The following is a 25,627-nucleotide window of genomic DNA, read 5'->3' on the forward strand; positions in this document are numbered from 1 at the left end:
AATTCCATTTTTACATTTGTTCTTATGTGCCCAATGATCGTTTTTCTTCTTCCAATTCTGAACTTCAGCAACCCTAACGACATGGAAAGTGAATCAGAATCAGATTTGGATTCGCATTTTTCGAAGTCAGAGAAGAAAATGTCCTTGGAGTTTGTGCTAACGGGCAGAATCATGGAGTTGAGGGTGAACACGTCGTAGACGTTGTTATTGGGATCGGGTCGGAGGAATGAGGACTTTGTGGTGGATGTCGTTGAGCCAGTGAAGGAGGGGGATGTGAGAGGAGCGTGTAGGGTCACACCCGATCCTCTCGACCACATCGATGGATGAAGCTGCATAACATTTGAGATCATACTTTGTTGCAATCGATTGGTTCCTCCACCTCGATGGAAGGAAGTTATGTGGTCCTGGGAGTTTTTTGGAGAGAAGATAGTGGCATAAATTTTTAATAGAGAACCATGAGTCCCATTGGGCAGCGCCTAAAATGACTAAGTAAATTGTGGGAGTTAAAACCGCCCTATTAAAACAAGAAACCGCGACAATTATTTTTTCATTACGGTGGTCAACCAACCCACTGCATTGTATAGTAAAAATGGCGGTTTTGGGAAACCGCCATAATTTTTAGGTTTTTTTTAAGTGAAAACACTATCTTAATTTGGAGATAATAACATAATACTTCTAAAAATGCGCAATCAAAGTTTGAGAAGAGAAAGGATCCTGACCTTATATATCATATAATAATATCCGTAGTTTTCATCAATCATACCCGCTTAGATTACTTCACCCAACACTATAAACTAACACTTGCTAATTGGATTTAAACCTAATAAATATAAATATATACATTTCTAAATATATAATGGATCAACTAGTTACCTTGTCTTCCGGAGTAAATATCATGTCATCACCTGTTCAACCTGTTTTATAACATTAAAATGCACCAACATATGAAAGCTCAAACTCAAAAATTGTTTAACATTTATATCTAGAGAACAAATCTAGATAACCCAACTTTATCACCGCTGTGCTTGACATCTATCTGGGTCTGCTCTATATACTCCCTCAAAGTGAATTTCCTGTATATAGTTGGCTTGAGGTTGCTTTGTATTTCTGCCTGCTCGGAGGGGCAATAGAAAAATGCTATGGAAAACCTCTCTACCTTTTCAGCAGCAACCACACGGTGTTTTATACTTTTATAAACGTCATTGCTCAATGCCTGCAAGGACATGCAATTAAAAATTAAATGGATAATCATCAAATATTGATCCTTGTGTAAGGCTGTTTGCGTTTGGTCCCTCGCCGGAGGGCATAGCTCCGACAAAGATGTTGAGTGGCAGACCGGAGCTAACATGACTTTATCCACGTCATTTTTAATAAAATTTTAAATGACACATAATACATATTAATTAAAAATAAAATCCAAATAATTATTAACTAAACTTATATCTCTTGTTACCCAAAAAAAAATTCAATCATGAATCAAAGTATTATCAAACCCAGAAAAAAAATCCATCAATCAAAACCAAAATATAAACCCTTCATACAATCAAATTTACTCAGCCCTTCCCCTTCCCTAATCTCCAACTTCTTCTCTGCCATTTGTTCCTAAAGAAGAACAACTCGTGTTCGTGGCTCTGTTGGTTTGCGCCTGTCAGAATGGGATGGATGTCGGCTAAAACCACCTCTGAAGGCTCAAACGCTGACTGCATGGAAGATGGTCAGTCTTCCCCAACCCCTGTAAGATCAAGATTTGATCAGTGGTTGCATCTCTATGTTTTGGTGATTACAATTAAGGTTTGTGATGATGAACAATTATGGTACTCTAACGTTTGCCTCTTTTAGTTGTGACAAACAGGTTCTGATTCTGACCCAAGCTTATTCTATCAGAAGATTAAGACCCAAAGGTAACCATAAGAGAGTTCTAAAGCTTACCATGTTCGTTCAGAACAGTGACATTTACTTCAGAAGTTCTAAAGTTAGAAGCTCTCACAAGGTTCTAAAGAACCGGAGTCAGAAGTTCTGAAGACCAGTTGTTCCAGAAGGAACGGTTCTGAAGAAGAAAGACTCAAGTTCTGAAGACCGGCAAGAAGTTGGCTTTGAAGACCCAAGCTATTCTAGCTCTGACGTCAGAAGTTCTGAGGAACTTGTCCAGAAGCAGAAGCTGCAAGGTCAGAGGATCCAAGCTTCTGTTTGACACTGATCAGAAGCTTCACCAACGTCCATTTGAAGCAATCCAGATCAGAAGTCAGCTGGTGAAAGGACAGGTCGCTGTCATAGTACACACTGTACAGTCATAGCCTGCCCGCCACCTACCTCGTTCAGTCTAGCAGTCTAATATCACAAGATTGCCACTCCAACGGACAAAACCCTAGCAACGGCTACATCAAATGTCTTGGAGTATATAAGGGCTGAAGATAGAAGAAAGAAGCCAAGAAACTTTGCTGAAACCATTCAACTTATTCGAACCAATTTCCTAGCATTATTTCTTCACTGTTCTTAAACATCTGAGTTTACTATTAGCTTTTCAGAAGCATCTCTTGTAAACCCGAAACCTTTTACAAACACTTTGTAAAGTTCCTTCAGAGACCAAGGTTGGTCGGATCTTGAGAGGACTGAATCAAGGTTGATTCAGTGTTTAGCTAGTCTTAAGAGGATCGGTAGATCAGCTTCTTAAGAGGATACTAGTGAGAAAATCAGTGTATTGTTAGTCACTAAGCAGATAGCAAAGTGCAGTTGTAACACTCATTGATTTTAGTGAATTTCCTTCATCAGAAGAAGGAAGAAATCACCTTCACGGGTGGATTGGATTAACTTGAGCTTTTAGCTCAAGTGAAGCAAAGAAATTAGCGTCGGCGGACATCCGAAAAGTGAAACCTATCGTGCGTACAGTCCAGAGTTCCGAAATGAAACGCTGGTCGATGGAAAAATAAAGAGAATCTTTAAATTTTCCGAGAGTTCGAAATCTCACTTAAAACGTTGCTTTAAGAGCGAAATAGCCTATTCTGGACACGCTCGCCCTAAGGCAAGTGTGCAGACGACTCGCACTAACTCCGAAAACAACTACGCAACATTCCTCAAGCAATTCCTGAACTTTCTTCTTCATTAATCTTCCTCAAATATCAAACTCCTGTCACGCTTACACTGATTCTACGCGTGAGTCGGAAACTAGCTTGTTCTGAAAATTCAGGTCTTACAGAAGACAACCTGATATCTCTTACTTCCATCCCTTTGGGAGTATCTGCTACATGCTCAACACAAAGGAGCAATTGGGTAAATTTGATTCTAAAGCTTTAAAATGTTATTTTCTTGGTTATTCTGAAAGATCCAAAGGTTTTAGAATTTACAATATTGTTCATCAAACTGTTGAGGAATCTATCCAAATTAGATTTGATGACAAGCTTGGCTCAGAAAAGTCAAAGTTGTTTGAAAGATTTGCATATTTAAGCATTGATCATTCAGAAGTGAATTAACTAAAGAACAATCCAGAGGATGCTGCTCCAGAGGCAGAAGCATCTGAAGATGCTCCACCAACTTCTGATCAACTTCAGAAGAAGAAAAGAATAGCTGCCTCTCATCCAGAAGAACTGATTATTGACAACAAAGATGCTCCCGTCAGAACCAGGTCTATGCTCAAACCTTCAGAAGAGACTCTTCTGAGTCTGAAGGGACTTGTATCTCTCATTGAGCCCAAATCAGTTGATGAAGCTCTTGAAGATAAAGGTTGGATTCTGGCAATGCAAGAAGAGCTAGATCAGTTCACCAAGAATGATGTTTGGTCCTTAATGCCAAAACCCAAAGGTTTCCATGTCATAGGAACCAAGTGGGTATTCAGAAACAAGCTGAATGAAAAAGGAGAAGTAACAAGAAACAAGGCAAGACTGGTGGCTCAAGGCTACAGTCAACAAGAGGGGATTGATTACACTGAGACCTTTGCTCCTATGGCAAGGCTTGAAGCTATAAGGCTACTGATCTCCTTCTCAGTAAATCACAACATCATTCTCCATCAGATGGATGTCAAGAGTGCCTTCCTAAATGGCTACATTTCTGAAGAAGTGTATGTCAAGCAACCTCCTGGCTTTGAAGATGACAAGCATCCAGAACATGTCTACAAGCTCAAGAAGTCACTCTATGGACTGAAACAAGCTCCCAGAGCTTGGTATGAAAGGCTTAGCTCTTTTCTTCTAAAGAATGAGTTTGTAAGGGGTAAAGGTGACAACACTCTTTTCTGCAGAACCTATAAGGATGATATTCTTATAGTTCAGATTTATGTTGATGACATTATTTTTGGTTCTGCTAATCTCTCCTTGTGCAAGGAATTTTCTAAGATGATGCAGGCTGAGTTCGAAATGAGCATGATGGGAGAACTCAAATACTTTCTGGGAATTCAAATTGATCAACGACCAGGAGTCACTTATATTCATCAGAAGAAGTACACCTTGGAACTTCTGAAGAAATTCAACATGAGTGACTGCAACATCTCTAAGACTCCAATGCATCCAACTTGCATTCTTGAGAAAGAGGAAGTTTCCTCTAAGGTTTGTCAGAAGCTCTATCGTGGAATGATAGGCTCTCTTCTTTATTTAACAGCCTCCAAACCTGATATATTATTTAGTGTGCATCTCTGTGCTAGATTCCAATCAGATCCTAGAGAGACTCACTTAACTGCTGTTAAGAGGATCCTCAAATATCTGAAAGAAACCACTAACCTTGGCTTGATGTATAGAAAAACATCAGAGTATACACTTTCAGGTTTTTGTGATGTTGATTTTGCTGGAGACAGAGTGGAAAGGAAAAGCACCTCCGAAAGCTGCCACTTCCTTGGAGCAAATCTTGTTGCTTGGTCAAGCAAGAGACAGAACACAATTGCTCTATCAACTGCAGAAGCAGAATATGTCTCAGCTGCCACTTGCTGTACACAAACCATATGGATGAAGAATCATCTCGAGGACTATGGTTTGTCTCTGAAGAAGGTTCCTTATTACTGTGACAACACAGCTGCTATCTCACTCAGCAAAAATCCCATTCTACACTCAAGAGCAAAGCACATAGAGGTAAAGTATCATTATATTCGAGATCATGTTCAGAAGGGCACTCTATCATTAGAGTATGTTGATACTGACCATCAGTGGGAAGATATTTTCACTAAGCCCTTAGCAGAAGATAGATTTTTATTTATTCTTGAAAACCTGAACATGGACTTTTGTCCAGAGTAAGGTACCTTCAGAACCTCTGACCATGGTGCCTCTGAAGTCATCAGATGTTACATATTCAGAAGGTACTCGATCAGAATACACTTGACCCACTAGTTAAGCTTCTGTGGTAGACAACAATACACGTGTCACTTCTTTTGTGACATAGTTCCTTGTGTTGCGTGGTATATCTGCTATAATGATGGTACCTACTCTCCTCTACTATGCTATTTTCAGACTAATTATTTTAATAATCGTTGATCTTGCTTTTTACTTTATGTCCTGTAAAATCTCAATGGTTACCATTTAACCCACTATACACACGACCTAACCCACACACTCAATTAAACGGTTTTCAAACTCTTCGTGTGCATTGCATTTCATTCATACTCCTCCCTCCAATATTTCCCTTTCTCTCTGAACCCTAAACTTCACATATCTGAGAATCATGGGCAAATCAAGGAAATCAAAGACAAATGTTACTGCTTCATCCAAACAAACCGCCAAAGATCAAGAAAAGCAAAGATTTCAAGAAGCTCAGCAAATTCTGAACACGCCCAATGTGGTCACCTGCGTCAAGAAAGCTGAAGAACTGATTGTGTGCAACGAAGCAAGAGTGGACTTCGACAATCTGGCTGATCATGGGTTTGATATCAGGGATCAAGTTAACTTGCAAGGTTGGTCTGGCTACTTTGATAGGCTCTGTGGTTCTATCTACTACAAACTGGTTGTGGAATTCTGGAAAAATGCAGTCTGCAACGACTACTACGTAGTTTCTCATGTGCTGGATAGGAAGATTGTGATTTCAGAAGAGTCCATTGCAAAGCTGCTGGGTATGGAGTTCCAACAAGGAAAAAGGATCAAGAACGTGGATGCTAACGTTCCTGGCATGAGGAAGTTAGTCAATTTTGCTATTTATGACAATTGGTCTCTGGATAGGACCAAGTATTCTCTAAAGGATCTAAAGCCCAAGATGAAGATCTGGCAGAAGATTTTCCTTTTCTGCATTCATCCCAGAACCGGAGGAACTGATTACCTCAATGCAACTCAGAAGGTAATCATGTATTACATTTCTAGAGGTGAGCCTGTATGTCTGCCGTTTCTGCTCTTCAACTATGTGAAAGAATGTGTTGAGAAGTCAAGAACTACTGGAATTGAGAAACAGAGGTCTATATCTTACATTCCTTATGGAAGGTTACTCTCAGATATCTTCACTCAGAATCAACTGGTCAAGACTCTTTCTGATTTAGGCCTTCATGATGATTTGGCTATGTCCATTGGAGATGCTCTCAATGGGACTAAGCTGAAGAGAATGCAGATTATTGAGAAAGTTCAAATTGAACCTAAAGAAGACACATCTGAAGAGGTTCGTCAGAAGAACTACCCTGTTGATGATTTTCCTCTATGGTCTAAAAAGGACAATCCAGCATGCATTCTGGAGTATGTGAGAATGCTCAGAAGAGAAGGAGATCCAATCACCCTTGAGGAATTTGTCAAAAACCTTCCTGATAGTCCTCCTGAGATGGCAACAAGAAAATCCAAAAGAGCAACAAGGAGCAAGCCTTCAGATCCTAAGGGCAAAGGGATTCTGATAGAGGAACTTAAAAGGAAGAAAGCTGCATCTAAGTCAGTGGTCATCAGGGAACCCACTCCAGAAAGTCCTCCTAAGAGAACTCCAGTGCAATCACCTCAACTATCTGAGTCTGAAAGCTCTAAGAACTCTTTGGAAGAATCCTCAAGTGAGGAGACTGAAGATGATGATGTTCCCCTGGCCAAGAGGCGAAAAGTTCTTGTTGAGGAAGAAGTTGAGCTGGATGATTGTGACATCATTGAGAATGTGCTCCAGGTTATAAGGGAATTTTCAGAAGCTGAAGAATCCACGGATTCTGATGAAGCACCCTTAGTCAAGAAAAAGAAACTGTCTCTGAAGGGTCCACTTCAGCAGAAAGGGCCAGTATCAAAGCAAGCATCTAACTATGCTTCAGAGGCACAAAGGGAAAGAAGATCAAAGAGTACTTCTGATCCTGCAAGGGCTGCAAAACTCACCAGAACCACTACCCTCAGAAGTCCAAGTAAGGTAATTACTGAAAGCATTAACTAAGATTCTGCTTTAGTAGTTATTCCTGAACAACCTTTGCCTATATCTACTTCCCTGCCTACTTCAACCCAAACAGCTCCCACTCAAACAGAACCTGAAACACAAGCCCCCTAATTCAAACCTCTTCCACATCCACCACAACTGAGCCTGTACCTCTTTTCAGTTCCTTCATTCAAGGTATTGTTCAAAGTGAAGCTACCCTGAGAAATCTGGTTCAACAATTCACTCCTAAGCCTCCATTAATCTCAAAGACCCTCTTGATAACACAAACTGGTGAGATTCCGGCTGAAGAAGACAAAGAGGATGATGATGTTCAGATCCTCAAAGCTCCCTTCAATGTGAAGCCTATCCAGCAAGTAGTTTCCAGTTTTGAAGATCAGCTCCAAGATACTGCTGCTGAATCTTCCTATGTGTCCTTGTCTCACTATTCCGCAGTGAACTCATGAGAACTGAGTTTCACCTCGCCTGAAAAGACTACTTCATCCAGGCAAAGGCAAGTGACTATTTCTGAGGCTGAGCATATGGATGAATCTGATCATTCAGGAATAGAGAAGGATCGTGAGATTGTTTCTGCTCCTTCAGGACAACACAGAACTGAAAGCTCTAATGCTTCAAGCTCCAATGCAACAAAAACTCCTCTGCCTATCTTGACCTTGGCACCCTCCTTCAGACCTCAAAATCTTATTCAACTCATTCAGGAGTTCTCTGAAGAAGCAACCAGAAGATTGCAATGGTTATATCAGGTAACTGATAATCAATTTAATGCTTCATTGGTTGATGGTTTGTGGTCTGCTTTCGGAAGATGTTCAGAAAGGAGAGCTTATGAGTTTCAGAAGCTGCTTAGCACTGAGAAGCTTCTGAGAGTTCATGATGCTTCTGAGAGAGCTCATGAGCAAAAGCAGAGATTGCTACACATGGTGTGTGAACCGATGAGAAGAGCTATGGCTGAAAGAACTGATGTTATCTCTGAACTACCTCAGAAGATGCTGAGATGATTCCGGCAGAGGTTGCAGAAGACAGTTCTGACGGAATAGTCATTTTGGAAGATGCAGATGTTGATGAAGTTGAGAAGCAAGTGCCAATTCAAGTTGATGCTACAATTCCATCAGAGGCAGAAGTTCCTACTCCTGCTCAAGCTTCAGAACCTTCTCCCCATCCAGAAGTTGCTACTCTTACTGCCAGGATTGACAGAATTCAAGATGATCAGCAGAGGCTGTTTCAGACGGTTGAGCAACAAGGACTTGTTCAGAGTGAACAAAGTATGCGGATTCAGGAATCCTCCAGCTGTATGGAAGCTATGATGAAGTATCTGATCGAAAATCTTCCCTCTTCATCAAAGCCTTGAACCCCTCTCATCTATCTTGCATGCATTTTTTTGTGTGAATTTATTTTATGTTTGACCGTGTTTATTTCTGATTCACTTATTTAATGCACCACATGCTTTTATGATTTGATGAGTAACTCACATGCTTTTATGATTTGATGAGTTTTATGCATGTTTTTCTATTACTTTTCTTCCTTATAATCTGATGCTTTCCTTCTTCTCCATCATAACGCAATTCACTTCAACTCAGTCAATTCCTTTCTCTTCTAAATCCAGACATGACTTCTGTTGAATTAATCTCTGAACTCCAGGCTCTGGTATTTGACTAGGTCTTTTCATGGAGTGTTAATCTCTCTACTTCTCAAATCTCTCAAGCTCTTGAGAGGATTGACAATCTTTTAGATTGTTGGTTGACTTCCCATCAGACTCACTGTCTTCAGAATCTTCAGGAAGTTTTGAAAGACCTCCTTCGTCTGGCCTCTCGCCGGAAGGACCTTGAAGTTCAGTTCGAGGGCATTTGTATGCTTCTTGAACAAGAAGAAGATCAAAAAGAAGCAGGTCAGGATGCTGCCTCCACCCCTGGTATCCGTGAAAGCGAAGTTCTGAAGGAAGAACTGGCTACTCAGTTAGCCTCAGTTGATCAGGACATTCATCCTTTACACCTTCAGCTTCTATCTATGAAGAATACTCGTGCTTTCTTATATAACTAGAAATTGTTCTTCTAGTTCTGTTTTCTATCCTCTATACTCATCTTCGTTCATTAATAATAACAAGCGTCTTATCTGCATTAATTCTTGATTGTTATTGTTATTAGTTGTCTTTTTCACTCTTTTTGCTTATGACAAAAAGGGGGAGTACATAAAATGGTTTTGATAAACTTTTAATTATCTTTTATTATATAAAACCAGTTGAGGAGAATAAGTATCAGCACTTATAGCGCATAGATATTGCCATGCGTCCTAATCAAGGAATACATTACTACTTGAACAATACTCTATGTTTCAATATGATCTACGCGAGTTCTGAACCATCAATTTCTGATGAGTAAACATCCCTCTACGCGTATCTTCTGATCACATCGCTAAGACTCCGAATCTAGACTCTTCATCATTTCATCAAGTCTCAGATTCAGGGGGGAGTCAGGGGGAGTCCCCAGCTCAAAATCAGGTGTTATCCTAGATTCATAAGAAGCAATATAAACCGTTACACAAGGATAAGTTTAAACTCTGATCTCTTCTCTCTTGTGTATTCAGTTTATTGACTTAGAATTGTTCATCAAAATACTTGTTTTGTCATCATCAAAAAGGAGGAGATTGTAAGATCAAGATTTGATCAGTGGTTGCATCCCTATGTTTTGATGATTACAATTAAGGTTTGTGATGATGAACAATTATGGTACTCTAACGTTTGTCTCATTTAGCTGTGACAAACAGGTTCTGATTCTGACCCAAGCTTATTCTATCATAAGATAAAGACTCAAGGGTAACCATAAGAGAGTTCTAAAGTTTACCATGTTCGTTCATAACAGTGACATTTACTTTAGAAGTTCTGAAGTTAGAAGCTCTCACAAGTTTCTGAAGAACCGGAGTCAGAAGTTCTGAAGACCAGTTGTTCCAGAAGGAACAGTTCTGAAGAAGAAAGACTCAAGTTCTGAAGACCGGCAAGAACTTGGCTCTGAAGACCCAAGCTATTCTAGCTTTGACGTCAGAAGTTCTGAGGAACTTGTCCAGGAGCAGAAGCTGCAAGGTCAGAGGATCCAAGCTTCCGTCTGACACTGATCAGAAGCTTCACCAACGTCCATCTGAAGCAATCCAGATCAGAAGTCAGCTGGTGAAAGGACAGGTCGCTGTCATAGTACACACTGTACAGTCATAGCCTGCCCGCCACCTACCTCGTTCAGTCTAGCAGTCTGATATCACAAGATTATCACTCCAACGGACAAAACCCTAGCAACGGCTACATCAAATGTCTTGGAGTATATAAGGGCTGAAGATAGAAGAAAGAAGCCAAGAAACTTTGCTGAAACCATTTAACTTATTCGAACCAATTTCTTAGCATTATTTCTTCACTGTTCTTAAACATCTAAGTTTACTATTAGCTTTTCAGAAGCATCTCTTGTAAACCCGAAACCTTTTACAAAAACTTTGTAAAGTTCCTTAAGAGACCAAGGTTGGTCGGATCTTGAGAGGACTGAATCAAGGTTGATTCAGTGTTTAGCTAGTCTTAAGAGGATCGGTAGATCAGCTTCTTAAGAGGATACTAGTGAGAAAATCAGTGTATTGTTAGTCACTAAGCAGATAGCAAAGTGCAGTTGTAACACTCATTGATTTTAGTGAATTGCCTTCATCAGAAGAAGGAAGAAATCACCTTCACGGGTGGACTGGATTAACTTGAGCTTTTATCTCAAGTGAACCAGGATAAATTACTTTCGTGCTTTACTTCATTTCCTTCAGCACCTAGTTCCTATCTTTGGGTTTGGAAAAAGTTCAAAAGTTTATCTTTTATTTAAAAACCCTATTCAAACCCCCCCTTTCTAGTGTTTTTCGCACCTTCAACCCCAACCTTCTTCTCTTCCCCTCTCCTTCCCTTTTCTCATTCTCAACACCCTCCCTCTTCCTTGTGCGAATGGTTTGTGAACCCGAGATTGAGATCTTCGTTGTAACCTGTCCCACGTGGCCGCTTAGTGTTCTCCGCCGCACCAACACTATCACCGCCGCCATATCTGAACCCGAGGTTGAAGTGTTCGGAGGCGTGAGGTTCACGTTCAATGTCCCAGGTTCGATCCCTCATCTCTCTGGTTCTCAATCTCTCTCCCCATCAAGTTCTTGTATTTGCTTTCAACCCCTACTATGTTCCCATATATTCAACCTCTTGGATCTGGCGTTGGGATGGCTCCTTCTAGTACTAAAGAGATGCGATCGAGAGAGATCGAGAGTTATTTCCAGTGACGAGATCGAGAGAGGCGGTCTTCAAATTTCAGGGAAGGAGAGGATTGTAGCGTCACTGAATTTAAGTTGGGGAAGATGAAGGTAGAGGGGTGGCGCCAGGGAGAGCTACGGTTCATTATGGGTCTAGCGATGATGAAGCACATAAGGGCCTGATGATGATTTGTCATAAAGCTTCCTCTTCTCTGTTGGGTCCAGGTGGGCCAGCATCCTGCCTGCAGGTAGCATTCGAAACGGGGCGCTGTCTGCTACGCTATAAGAAATAACGTTGCGCCCTCACTAACACCAATTGGTTTTGGCGTAGTGGTAAGCGCGTGATCCTACAAGTGGTATCAGAGCCAGGTCCCGTGTTCGAATCCCACGGAAGGCATGCTGTGCAGCTAGTTTGGCTGGCAGGTGCTGGGGGGGGGATTGTTGGGTCCAGGTGGGCCAGCATCCTGCCTGCAGGTAGCATTCGAAACGGGGCGCTGTCTGCTACGCTATAAGAAAACGTTGCGCCCTCACTAACACCAATTGGTTTTGGCGTAGTGGTAAGCGCGTGATCCTACATTCTCTTCGATCTGGGTTTTGGTGTGTGAAACTGGATTCTGATATAGATTTTGAGTTTTGGTGGAGGAGGAGGAAGAAGAAGTTGGGGGATAGGGTTGAGATATGGTGTTAGATTTATTTTTAATTAACTCTCTCTTTTGTTATGTGGATTAACATTATCAATTAATTAAGATATATTTTGTTTGGTCATTAATATCAATTATGTGAATTATTAATTTAATTCAATTACATGTATTATGATGGATGGTAGATTAGACTTTTGTTATTAATTGTCCTATGATGGGTTAGGTCAGTTAACTTTGCCTAATGAGGGGACCCTGGTCTCAACTGGTAATATATAAACTGCTGCCCTATTAGACAATTTATCTAGAGAACGTATTACCAGGTGCTGAGAGCAGTTTCACCCTTCTCGTTCATTTTCACCTTCATTCTCTGGTAGACTATGGATTCTTCAATCCTTTCAGGTGCACAATCTCTTTTACACTATTGAATCACAACATGCTATAATCTCTATCTATATTTATATGTCTATATGATCTATTTGGATCAGTTAATTTCAGCAATTGGTATCAGAGCCTGAGTAGATATGAATTATGGCTGTTCTATATGTGTGCCTTTTGTTCTGTTCACGTTTTGTAGAAAACCCGGTTTTGTTCGATTTTGATCCATAAATTCGGTGCATGATTTCGAAAAATTGTTTTAGGGGTTTTGATCCCTGTTGTTCTGCGACCCACATACTTGAATTTGGAGCGATTTTGTTGAATAGTTTGTGAGAAATTGATACTTTCATTTTGGCTTTCATGAACCCTAAAACTTCTGATATGTAACTTCTCTCTTTCTTATGCATGATTTCGAAATTTTCTTGAGGGTTCGTAGTCTTCTTGGACCTGCGGTTAACATGCTCCAAAATTTCTTCATGAGATAGCTTGAAGATAGAAATCGAAGGGTTGAAATGTCATGTTATTCATCGTTCTTTCTGTTCTTGCGTTTCAATCAGGGAAAGAGAAATATACTAAGAAAAAGAAGTTCTATTTCCGTTTTGTTATTGTGGCGAGAAATTCTGCATGATTTGAGTGAATAGACCAAAACATGTTCTCACACACGAACCGGAACTGTATTATCTAGCCAAATAACTTCAGTTTTATTAATTTTATAAGTCTCATAAACGTCACTTTGATTGGACCATTACGTGGCTTATATAGTATGTAGATAATGTAATGTGATATATCATACATGTATGTATGCACAATAGTGATATATCATATGAATATTGGTTTTAGATCTGTCTGAGTATCCACCCAAGGTCCTAACTCCCAATTAACTTCCAATTTGGTGGGTCAAAGCAACTTTGATCATTCTTTTTAACTCCTGTACGTGGCTTGTTGCCTTGACTTGGCTTGAATAAAAGGTTGAGTATTGTGTTTACAATATTGAATATTTTCAGATGATGATAATATTTATCTATTTTAAATAATCTGAGAAAGGTTATTATAATTAAATTTGTTATACACATCTTTTAATTTTAGATCCTTATGCCAAGGAGTATATGTATGAAATCTTGTTGGTTCTTCTTACAAGGATATAAGTCACACTCTTTAGATTTGATGATAAAATCTTTATATACTGATTGATCATATAATTGGAGAAATTCGTTAATAAAATTAATTCTCCAATTGATGTTTATGTTTATTTTAGCTATGCAATTATATTTGTGTGGCATTCAAGACATCGTGACATATATTTATTTATTTATTTTTTGGAACTCTTTCAATGATTTATTATTTAACCATGTAATACTTTGGTATTACTTTGTTTATTAAAGTGGCAGTTAAATGTAAGTATATGACATGACTACCACATTCTCATGGTTAAATTTTGTCATATATGTTTCATTTTAAAAATTTAACATTTTTTTGTACGCTCCTATTTATATAAACCAAATATTGAATAACATTTTTTATTACTATGCTATAGGCTCATGGACCTTAAAATTATGGAGAAAGTTCTTTAGTTTGCTAGTAATATTTTTAGTATAATTTATTTGCTAGTTTCTTTGTATATGGAACTAATAATTTTATGTCTTTATATAATTTAAGCCTATAATCTTTGTATATAAATTACATCTTATGGTTTATACAAATCTTTGGTGTGATTACGCGCGCTTTATTATATTGTGTGTGACTGTGACCTCACTCATCGTGAGCGCAGTTATTCATAATACTTTGGTGTGATTACATGCGCTTTATTATATTTTGTGTAACTGCGATCTCACCTTTCGTGGGCGTAATTATTTCAGAATTTAAGAAAAATATATTACCTAAATTCCTTAAAGAATTTACTTGGAGTGTGTGTATAGTTACATTAATGATAATGTACCCTATCGGTATATTATTATTAGTGTAATTTGTTGTTTTGTTTGTAATGTACAATGCGTTGTTAACTTATGTCGATTCATTCCACTACCCTATCGGTATTAGAATTTTCATGGGACATAAGATTAGATACATTACATTAGTTGGGCAATTTGTTTGTACAATACATTATCTTAAAGATTTGCATTTGTCTATGGCAAAGCAAATTTATATTGATATATTTTTCCTTATTTTTGCATTGTGTAAGTAATGGGTATACCCTATCGGTATGACATTGCTTGACATGATCATTGTGTGATGGAGAAAATAGTTTAGGGTATTTTTTTTAATTTAAAATACTTAAAATATCCTGTTGTTTTATTTTGGTATGGTTAACTCAACTATTTTCTCTATAAAGTGGGAGAGACTTATTTGCTTTTATCTTTTTCAACTGAAGTTATGAAATGTCTCTCACTCCATTAATTGCTCAATTAGTTGAATTTGAAAATTAATACACTTATGTGTGATATACTACTAGATATGACTTTATAGTAGGACCTATATTGAGATATTATTAAATCTCTTTTGAAAATATTGGAATACAATGAACTTCCAATGATTGTTAAGATAATTTGTCAAGCTACCAAATTAGCGTATTGACTTTGAGCTATTGTTTCTTATCCACAATATATAGTGAAAGTGGAAGTTAGAGACTACTTGTTACCATATCCTCTACAGTGATTAATCATATGTCATATATGCTTCCGCTGATATTATTGGTAAACCCAACTTTATATTCAAGTGTGTTTAGTTATTATCTTATATTTTAGCACTTGAACTTTGAGTGAGTTATTGAAAGTGATCTCAAATTAAATTAAGATACTAGAAATTTTAACTCACTCATTTTGTGATAAATTATGGGTTGCCTCATTGATAAAATCTTTTAAAGATTTTATGTATGTAACAATATAAGGAGATTTTATGTTGAGAAATGTCAAATGGACATATATAATCTCCTTAATCTTATATGCTGAGTTTGTGGTTAGTTTCATCACAAATTTCATAAAAATTTGGGGTATATATATTGGGTTCCATTTTGTGATTCTTTAGTAACAACTTCTCATAATAACTCAGCATTATTTTAGTTCTCTCTAATTAATTATCCTTGGAGAGAGAAAGATTGTGAGATCCAGACTCACATTGACTTTACCACAAAGTCATTATCCCACTATTAAAGGTTGTACCATTTAGAGTATTTTGGTTCTAGTTGGCTCCAATGGATTCCTAATGTTACCAACGGTATATTAGATTAGTGGGAGTGTACACACTCTTTTGGAGACTTTGGTACTAAATCTCGTTCTAGTTACTGAGAGATATATATGTATATATATTTTCTTGAATCTCAGTAAGCACTTTTAATGAGTGCTTGGGGCTATTTTGTTGGTACAACCAATTTGACATGTAATTTTATGGTGCTTTTGTTTTGGCCAACATTATTCGATTGGTACAACACATTTGGCATGCAATTTTTGGTGCTTTTGTTTTGGTCAACATTATTCGGTTGGTACAACACATTTGACATGCAATTTTTTTTTGTGCTTTGTTTAGGCCAACATTATTCGGTTGGTACAACACATTTGGCATGCAATTTTTGGTGCTTTTGTTTCGGCCAACATTATTCAGTTGGTACAGCACATTTGGCATGTAATTTTATGGTGCTTTTGTTTCGGTCAACATTATGTCTGGTACAGCACATTTGACATGTAATTTTATGGTGCTTTTGTTTCGGCCAACATTATGTCTGGTACAACACATTTGACATGTAATTTTATGGTGCTTTCGATTAAGGCCAACATTATTTTGTTGGTACAGCACATTGGCATGTAATTTTACTGTGCTTTGGATCATAGCCAACATTCCACGTTATGTATGGTCATATGTATAAGTGACTTGGATGTATAGTATCACTACTCCTATCGAGTATGATTTCTTGCATTTTAAGGTACTTATACTCTTGTTTTAGACCAATGGTCATAACTGCTTGCTCATTATTGACATTTTGTGTTTTATTAATTCAAGATATCCTTTTGCCAAAACAAGTATCGTCCATGCTATTATAATGCTCTAGCTTCACATGGATTTATAGTCACTTGTTTAGGAAATCTTGAATTGATTTTATGTCAACTTTTGCAGAGCATTTTGTTGTTTAGCCAACATGTAATTTTTACTTTTGTTGGGCTTAAATGCACTTAGACCTTTGTGGAATTTAGTTTGTGGCTTTGATGGTACCTAAAGAACTTCTAAACCCCTTGTGATAAAATTTCATACTCTAGTATTGGAGTACATTATCAATAATGGCATATTCACTGATCTAAGACTTTATTGTTGGAATCACATAACTCATGTGGTTAAAGTCTTTTGATGTTCAGGATCAGTGGGAGTCTGAATTGTAATTTATGAGATATTTGTTGGGTTTGTTATCATATCTCTTATAGCATTTTAGATGCTTGGGTCATTTTATTGAATAGCACTTCTTGTTACTATTGTGCTATCTATATCCATCTTTGTTTTATATGAAATATAAGTATTTGTTACATATGATTATTATCCATATCGGATATGATCTTTTGTTTAGTAAATTTTGGTGCACAGCTTATATTTCTTTGGCTTACATGTATTTTTCCATAATTGATGTTTCGTTTAATGATACATATATTTTATATTAATTGACAAATGTTAATCCCAGTGGGAGAATGTTAGATTTATTTTTAATTAACTCTCTCTTTTGTTATGTGGATTAACATTATCAATTAATTAAGATATATTTTGTTTGGTCATTAATATCAATTATGTGAATTATTAATTTAATTCAATTACATGTATTATGATGGATGGTAGATTAGGCTTTTGTTATTAATTGTCCTATGATGGGTTAGGTCAGTTAACTTTGCCTAATGAGGAGACCCTGGTCTCAACTGGTAATATATAAACTGCTGCCCCATTAGGGAGGAATTTATTATACACCTCTAAAAACTTGTGCATGGTTGCACATTTGCTTTTTAACCTGCAATAGCAAGTTTAGTAGGTTTTTTTTTTAAATAAAAAACATATATATTAGTAAACTAATTAATGAAGGATTAGGTTAATTATTAACTCAGTAATTAAAACCCAAAAAAAAAATTCTTCATTAACGTGAATTGAAGGTGGGTGGGTCGTTTCCATCGCACCACCATCTCCTTCCCTCAACCAGAACCATGCTGCCACCATCCTTCTTTTCCTCCCGGGCCGCGCAGCACCACGCTCCTTTAGATCCGCCACGCACCACCATCTCCTTCCCTAAACCAGAACCAATGTCGCCACCACCGCAGATCTGGGAGAGAAACACACATGGAAGAAATTGGAAAAAATGGGTATTGATTGAAAAGTTTCAATTTTTCTTCCAGTAGAGGCATGAAGTGGGCTATTTGATTCAGATCCAACGTCACGATGATGATTCTCATAGTTTCTGAAGCCTTCCACCTCGATCTCCAGTCTCAATCGATGAAGCCCTACCTTCCTCCAGGCCCAAGGTGTCGGGGCCGCCGCATCGGAATATCCCTCCGGCGGCAAATAAATTTCCACGTTCTGGATCTCCTTCTCTCCAGAATCCCTTCTTTGCTCGATCCCTTCACCAGACGCGCTTGAAGCAAGCGGCCATGGATCAGATCTCTCCTCACCCTCATATCTTCTTCTTCCTTAGATCCAACACCAGCACCCCAACTTTGGAAAGTTTGTTGATGTTGATAGTTTCTGGGTTTGTTCATGATTTGTTCATGGGGCCTTGATAATGATTTCTGGGTTGTTGATATAATCATTCACTAACTAGAGAAGGTAACAAAAGATCTGAACAAGAGAGATGATAAGGAAATGTTGATGATTTTCTGGGGTCTCTTTGATTTTCTTATTAATTTTTTGTTCAATCAACTCAGCCTCATATCTCACTGTCTTCTTTCGGCTTGCAAATGTTCTGGAAATGTTGATGATTTTTTTTTTGATGAGACTGGAAATATTTATTAAAGATAAATGTTTAATTAAGAAAATATGAATTTTGATTTTTTTTTAAAACCTGTTATAGTGGGTCAAAAGTGCTTGGTGCAACCTTACACAAGTTTTTAGATGACCATAATAAATTTTTCCCCCCATTAGAAAATTTATCTAGAGAACGTATTACCAGGTGCTGAGAGCAATTTCACCCTTCTCGTTCATTTTCACCTTCATTCTCTGGTAGACTATGGATTCTTCAATCCTTTCAGGTGCACAATCTCTTTTACACTATTGAATCACAACATGCTATAATCTCTATCTATATTTATATGTCTATATGATCTATTTGGATCAGTTAATTTCAGCATATGGGGGTTACTGGGTTGTGGTTAGGAGATTGGGGTTGTTGGGTTTTTTTGGAAAAACTGGGTTGAAGAAGATGAAGAAGCAGATGTTGATGAAGAAACAGATGATGAAGATGTTTATGATGAAGAAGATGCACTTTGTTTTTTTTTAATTAATGTTTAATTGAAATACTATTTTGTTTAATTATTAATTAAATATGTAGAATTTGAAAATTAATTAAAAATGACATGTGGTGTTACACGTCAGCTCCAGCCTGCCACTCAGTATCTTCGCCAGAGATATTCGCCCTTCGGCGAGGATCAAAGGCAAACATGGTGCAATCGTGGGGATGGGAATCATATTATTTTCCAGCGAGGGACCAAACGCAAATGACCTTACAAAGACAGGGACCAATTTGCTGATTAACCTAAAATTAAATTGAGAAGTTATATTAACTACTCAACCAATGTAGTGCGGATTCAAAAAATAGTATGATTATATAAATTGAAAGTTATATAATTGGAGATTCGACCGATTAAATCCATATCTTTGAGCGGGAATGATGTAGAGGACAATGTATATTGGGGATGGATCAGTAAGACTGGTCTCTTCAGTGTTAAATCCACCTATTTGCAGCTGCAAGCCAAGAAAGAGGAGAATGTTGCAGGGGGCTCGTCACCTGGTGCCTTTCCTTGGGTGAAGCTTTGGGCTTTAGGAGATCCAACCAAAGTAAAGCATTGCATGTACAAGATTGCAACAAATACAATTCCATGTACAGAGAACTTGGCAAAACGTGGAATGGAGGTGGAGCATTGATGTGTTTTATGCAAGTAGCAAGTTATGGAGACACAGCGACATTTGTTTCTTCACTGTGAATGGACACGTGCAGCCTGGTTCTCAAGCTCTTTGGGAATTTGCTCTGGCGAAGTTCAGATGCATGTGGCTCAATGGATAACAGGGTTTCTTGATTCTCACGAGGAGGAGGCCATGGCACAGCTATTGCCGGGTCTATGGGCAATTTGGAAATGTCAAAACAATCGTGTTTTCAGAAATAAGGAAACTCACCCAGCAATGATAATGCAGGAGGCCATGAGTCAACTTCGATCAAGAGTGGACGGAGGCTCAAGAAGTGCAGGGACAACATGCAGTGAGGTCCCATGGTGACATTGATCACGATTACTGGCAGCTCCCTCCCTCAAACTTCATTAAGACCAATTTTGATGCTGGCTGGGCAGGTGATAATGGCACTGGACTTGGTTTGATCGCTCGGTCAAGAACGACAGAGCCTCTAATGGCAGCGACATAGTTGCATGATCCACGCTTGGACCCAACCGTAGCTGAAGCAATGAGGTGGAGCTTATCGTTGGCACGAGAGTTGGGATGAATCACATATTTTTGAAGGTGACTCGGCGATTGTGGTTAGAGCTATGAAATCTGAAATATGTCCTCCACCGATAGCTAATTTAGTTTATGATTGTAAGCTATTCGCAGCGTCCTTCCAAGCTATTGATTTTTCACATGTAAAACAAAAGGCTAATACTGTATAGTGATAACCCGGATTTAGTAGTATTTTTAGGGTCATTTCCTTGCTAGTTTTAAGTCTTTTTCTTGTGTTTCATGTAGTGTTTCATGCATTCTCATGCATTTTTACTTTTATTCGTGTTTTTGCTTCATTTAAGTAATTACATAGTTTTATAAGGGTCTTTCTTACATTTTTATAGAGTTTAGGACTTGCATTAGTTTTTCCATTAATTTGTGAGGACTAAGGTGATTAAAAACCCTTTGAATTTCTTGATATTATTACTTGTCCTTGTCTTTAAGTGCTTCAGCCTGAGAGTAGCAGGTAACTCATGAAGAGGGAAGGCCAATTGCTTGAAGAATTGATGGAATCATTCAAAGGGGGGGTTACAAAAGCTAAAAAGTCACCAGAAACGTGTGTCTAGCGCTCAAGCGCCCATGCCTGGCGCCTGAGCGACAGCACTCCAGAAGCCAACTTTGTGTCTGGCGCTTGAGCGCCCAGGGCAGCGCTTGAGCGCCCATACTCGCCCATTTTGCCTATAAATAGGATTTTAGTCATTTTATTTTGCAATCTTTGATATCTTTTCATACTTTGTAAAATTCAGAGGTAGAGGATCATCTAGGAGAGTGAGAGAGAGGCTTCCAAGCTTGTAATTCAGGTTCTTCGCCAAGCATTTCCATGCTTGGCTAATCTCTCTTCTTATGCTTTGGTTTTCATGTAAGACTTTTCATATTTGGGTTATAATCTTAAGTTCTTTCCCACATGTTCTTCTTCTTTTCTTGAATCCCATTTTCTGAATTTCAATCCAAGCCTGTATGCATGCTTGCTTTATGCTATTCTATAATCAGAACGGAAGTTTGTTGTAGATTAGGGAACCGATTTGGGATTACCCATTCTATCTTGACTACTAGGAATAGAGGAAGGGTTGGGGTTTGTTGGCCTGAATTTGCATGATCTAAAACCTCATATAAATGACTAAGTACACAAGGAATTGGGCTTAGCTTTTAGTATGAGAGAATTGCTTATGTGAGGAATCAATAAGTGAGTAACTAGGCTATATCATCAAGGAGAGATTCATGAGAACATATGCTTAGAATGATGTGCTTGAATTGACTAGTTGAGCAAGAACCCAAAGCATGTTCTTTTCTGAGTTTTTGTTTATTTTATCTTTACTACATTGACATTTCTCTAATTCAATAAAACAAACCTTCATACTCAAGGCTTAAACCGAATTTAATCACTCACAATCTCTGTGGTTCGATAATTAAAACCGGGTGGATTCGTACACTTGCGGATTTACCAACAAGTAACGGATACTTTAACTTCACTAGCTGCTAGCTACCCCTCTAGGATATGGTGGGGTGACTTTCCCCTGGCGGTTGTCCAGGCTCTTTTTGTTGATTTGGCGCTTTCTTAATGATTAATATGACATAATTGAATTCAAAAAAAAAAATTATAATTATAGCGCTTAACCACTTGATGGATATTGCTGTTGGGCTCTTATGAGCAACTCATAATGGATTAGATTATTTATTTATGCCCATGAGAGGTATCTGCTCTCATCTAATAAGTTATATACTTGTCTCTCCATTAGGCAGCTAACGAAGATAGTCTACACATAATAAAAAAAAGAGCAAGGTTGAATTCTTCTCTTGTATCAGGTACGTAAATATATTATGATTTAATTTATATGTGTAGATATTATTGAACATGCTATGATTTTGTATCTACAATTCTACATGCTTGATCTAGGGTACCTTTATCTTCTCTTTTTTTGATCGAGCAACTCGAATCAGATCTTAGTAGATACGAATTATGGTTGTTTTTATACAATGAATTCGATTATACTAATAGTATAAGGTTGCTTTTCCTTTAAACAATGTACGTGTTTAATATCAATCCAGAAAAATTAGTACATAATTTTAGAAATTAATTGAGGGGTTTTAATCTATATTGTGCATAAAATTAGTAAATTATATCTCTTTGGTGAGCAATTTCAAAAATTTCTTTGAGGGCTTTTAGTATTTGGATTCTATGTTAAACATGCTGAAAAATCTCTACCTTCCACAGTCTATAATGAGAGATCAAAATGGGTCTTTTCTTGGTAAATGCAACTCGTTTAACTAACTAATACAATTTGGTGTTATTTTCAGTGAATCTGTGTACCCGCATCTTTTTTTAGGTGTAATATTCACATTAGGTTTTTTTTTATAAGCATACTCACATTAGGTGACTCAACAGATTAATGATATGTGGTAATTGAAATTATTATTTCCAGTGTTATAATTCTATTCCAATAGTGCTCTCGTTTGTCGGACAACTCAGCTCTCCCCCGACGGCCGTTGTTGACGTCCCCCACAATCTTGCAGCGGTTGCAATAATTCTTGGACCTTCCCCTACTCACCCATATGTCCGCAACTCCTACCACTTGAGCTATTATACGTACGGAGATATTTTAGTTTTAGTTGTGCAATTATTTATGAGTGTGATTTTTTTCCCCTGATTTGAAAAAAATACTCTAATAAATTGCGAGAGAGAAAAATCCCACCTGAAATAAGTCGCCAATATTAACAACTAGAGCACGTGGATTAGGCTTGACACCAATCCATTTTCCATCTTTTAGCAATTGCAATCCCCCAACATGATCCTGATAAACGATGGTAAGGAAACTAGTGTCATTGTGAGGCAATAAACCGTACACGTTTGAAGATATTGGGCATGGAGGATATCTGTTCAGTCGAATGTAAGAGCTTTTTGGCAAGCAATTCTGTGGAAAATAGCTGGATTTCACATTCACTTTGCAGGCTAGAATTTCAGCCAAGCTTTCCGCAAGTGGGGCCATTCTTGTTGCAAAAGCATCAAGGCTTGATCTAAAATTGAAAATAATGTACTGTTAAAGATCAATACCTTAAAAAAGGCACATCATGAAAGTACACTATTTTTGTGTAGACGAATTTCAGCCATGCTTTCAGCAAGTGGGGCCAGTCTTGTTGCAAAAGCTTCAAGGCTTATCTTAGTAACTCATTTCAAAAAAAAATCTTAGTAACTCGTGTGATACACGGTTTCTTGATTTTTTAAACCAAAACTATATTGTATCATATATTATACAATAAGTTACAATTAATATAAAATACATTTTATTTTATTTACATGTATTGATCAAACCAAAAGTTTTAACAATATTTAATCCTATTAAAAAAAAAACAATATTTAATCATATATCTTCACTCTATCAAATATTAGAGTTAGAATGGAGAGGGTTAGAGTTAGATGAGAGAAGGAGAAACCAACCTTATTTGGTTTAATTTGTAATGGGTAGGAGGAGAGTAAGAAGAAAAGGCGGACTCCAGCTAATTATAATTGGGTAGAAATATCATTTTAATTATGTATAAAATGATTCTCTCTTTTTATTTAACCAAAAGAAAAAATGTGAGAAGCCACAATATTATACTTTTTTTTCTTTTTTATTTTATATATTATATTATTTCAAAATATTATATATATTATATAAACAACTTACAAACTCTACTCTACTTTATTTATCACATCTTCTCTCTACTCATTCTTGTTTTTTATTCTTTCTATTTACTCTTTTTCCTCAACCGAACAAAGCATTATTGTTTATTATTCCATAGCCTAAATAGGAAAAAAAGTTTCTAAGATGTTCTGAAGCTTTTGTTGCCTTAATTGATCATTCTGAAACGTGTACATACAAATTATGCCAAAGTAGCAAGAAGCACATCAGTCATGCTTTACTGATCAATCAAGCTTTCATTAGATTGCATTTCGAGATATTCATGTCCGTTATTTATATTTATAATAGAGAAAAAGTTTGATGCATCGACGGTGTAAAACTTTACACCGTCAACCAATAAGATTTCAAGGATGTGTTACGTTAATTAATGAAATTAAATAAAATGAGAAATTTTCTCACATCCTTAAAATTTGATTGGTTGATGGTGTAAAAAAACTTTACACAGTCGGTGCATAGAAATTAAACTTTATAATATGTTGTAAGAATCTTTTTTAATAAATACATATAATGACATGAAAAAACTGATTAAAAATAAATGTTGATAAATAAATGAAAATTTTACTAAGAATATCTAATCCAATATTCCTATAAAAGAAAATTTTCATTTCAAATTGATGTCGACCAACTGACCCTCCACTGACAATATTAAACCACCAAAACACAAAAGAAAAAAAAAAAACACTTAGAATGGAAATGACATCACCAACCCAATAATATAAAACAACACCAATTAGATAAAAGATGCCCCGCGAAAGTTATCTGATCGATTTGACCCACAGAAGTTAGTCTTCTCCATCGTCAAAGATCATAGACCAAGAGAGAAAATTAGCACCCGAAATTGAGCACCCACGACCTTCAATCAACCAGAAGAATTATGGGACAATCCACCTCCAGCAGCAAACTAACGTCAGCACACCAACACGAGACACTTACGGCATGTTTAGTTGCAGTTTTGTTTTTATTTTTTAAAAACAATTTTCAGAAACAATTTTTAAAAACAGTTTTTAGAAAAAGAAAACTGGTTGAATGATATGTTTTTAAATATTTAGAAAATTGATATATAAAAACTAAAAACAGAAACTGAAAACATCTTTTGACTGTTTTGATTTTTTTAGTTTTAAAAACTGAAAATGAGAACTGTTTTTGAAAACAGGTCATGCCAAACAGGTTTTCAGTTTTAAAAAGTGAAAATTATTTTGAAAACAGGAAATAAACATACCCTTACTACTTCATTTTTTCTCTCATCTCATTTTTTTTTCTCTCTATCTCTATCTGTATTTCTTATCACATCATCTATCATATTACATATATATTTCTTTTCTCTTCATATTTTATTCAAGTATGAGTGCATATTAAGTGTGAACATAATGCTTCCCGTGTTTATCTCACAGTATGTAAAATGTATTGAGATTTGCAAAACTCAACTAACTTTCCATTAATCAGAACAGTACTTATACAAGACACAGTAATAGGACTCTATCAACAAACATAGACAACACAATCAATGGGCTCGGGCTCAACACAACCAGCCCAATACACATACTGACCCAATATCAAAGTCCACTAATTCTAACACCCTCCCTTAAACTGAACTTGCAACATGCAATTTAGTTTACTGACTCAGTCTACACATGCCTAACCTACTCCTTAGCTTCATGAAAGTCTCCACTTTCAAGGGTTTAGTCATTATGTCTGATACCTGCTCATCTGTACTGCAATGGACTAACTCAATCTTCCCTTCTCTGACCAAAT

The 25,627-nt window shown here is 37.2% G+C and overlaps 1 protein-coding gene across 1 annotated transcript in view; it reads right to left on the reverse strand.

The window, feature by feature from the left end:
* Positions 1-982: 982 nt before the first annotated feature.
* LOC130748452 (gibberellin 2-beta-dioxygenase 8-like) overlaps positions 983-25,627 on the reverse strand; it is a 33,633-nt gene continuing 8,988 nt past the window's right edge. Inside the window, exons 3-4 of the mRNA XM_057601670.1 lie at positions 22,889-23,210; positions 983-1,213 (exon numbers count right to left, since the gene is read on the reverse strand). Of these exons, the coding sequence (XP_057457653.1) occupies positions 983-1,213; positions 22,889-23,210 (553 nt within the window). The remainder of the gene's footprint in view (positions 1,214-22,888; positions 23,211-25,627) is intronic.

The sequence above is a fragment of the Lotus japonicus genome, chromosome 3 (genome assembly GCF_012489685.1).
Source record: "Lotus japonicus ecotype B-129 chromosome 3, LjGifu_v1.2".
Taxonomy (NCBI): Eukaryota; Viridiplantae; Streptophyta; class Magnoliopsida; order Fabales; family Fabaceae; genus Lotus; species Lotus japonicus.